At 34.2% G+C, this 691-nt stretch overlaps 1 protein-coding gene across 1 annotated transcript in view; it reads left to right on the top strand.

The window, feature by feature from the left end:
* Positions 1-465, top strand: part of LOC119587571 — a 4,085-nt gene extending 3,620 nt beyond the window's left edge. Inside the window, exon 5 of the mRNA XM_037936283.1 lies at positions 162-465. Within this exon, the coding sequence (XP_037792211.1) occupies positions 162-285 (124 nt within the window). The 3' untranslated portion in view covers positions 286-465. The remainder of the gene's footprint in view (positions 1-161) is intronic.
* The last annotated feature ends 226 nt before the right edge of the window (positions 466-691 follow it).

The raw sequence follows: 691 nt of genomic DNA, 5'->3' as shown, positions 1-691 counted from the left end.
TTTTTACGACTGCACATCCACAGTTATTTCATACGCCCTAATTTCCAATATTTCCACAAAGCAAACCCAATAAAGAGTACCGTTTTGCACCTCGTACTTATAACATGTGATAAACAAATGCAATGGCAGTTTACCAATACACGTTTTTTTTTTCTTTTCAGCGGCAGCACGATGTTTCCCGAGACCATTCCATCAGACTTCGTTTGCGACAGTACCTTTGAGCAGTGTCAGGTCGGATCCCGTTATTTTTTCTTTTACGAAAATGACAGAAAAAGAGATCAATGAAAAAAAGGAAAAATAGGGGACAAAAGAAAAGAAGGAAAGAAAGAAGGTTAAGATAAAAATGAAAAGAAAAGAAGAGACGAACATAGATGGATAGATTAGGTGGATATATGGATGTTATAGCGAGAATAAATTCTAGTAGAATGCATATCATTTTAATTATTTACCATGCTGGCTAGATAACTTAACAAACTACTCACAATCAAAGTTTCAGCGCAATTAATTAAATCTAAATATATATCTAAATATCAGAAAGAAAATAACATATTACTTATAATCAACATAGCCACTGACCGTAATCCCATAATAATCCCGCCAAAATACTTATCAAAAACAAACTAAACAGTCATACGAACACTACAGAGAGAAGAAATGACAACGGAGTGTATCCTGGTGTCAAATTCGACCA

The sequence above is a fragment of the Penaeus monodon genome, chromosome 22 (genome assembly GCF_015228065.2).
Source record: "Penaeus monodon isolate SGIC_2016 chromosome 22, NSTDA_Pmon_1, whole genome shotgun sequence".
Lineage (NCBI taxonomy): Eukaryota > Metazoa > Arthropoda > Malacostraca > Decapoda > Penaeidae > Penaeus > Penaeus monodon.
Note: the sequence above shows the minus strand (reverse complement) of the source record. Positions and strands in the feature narration are given on the sequence as shown.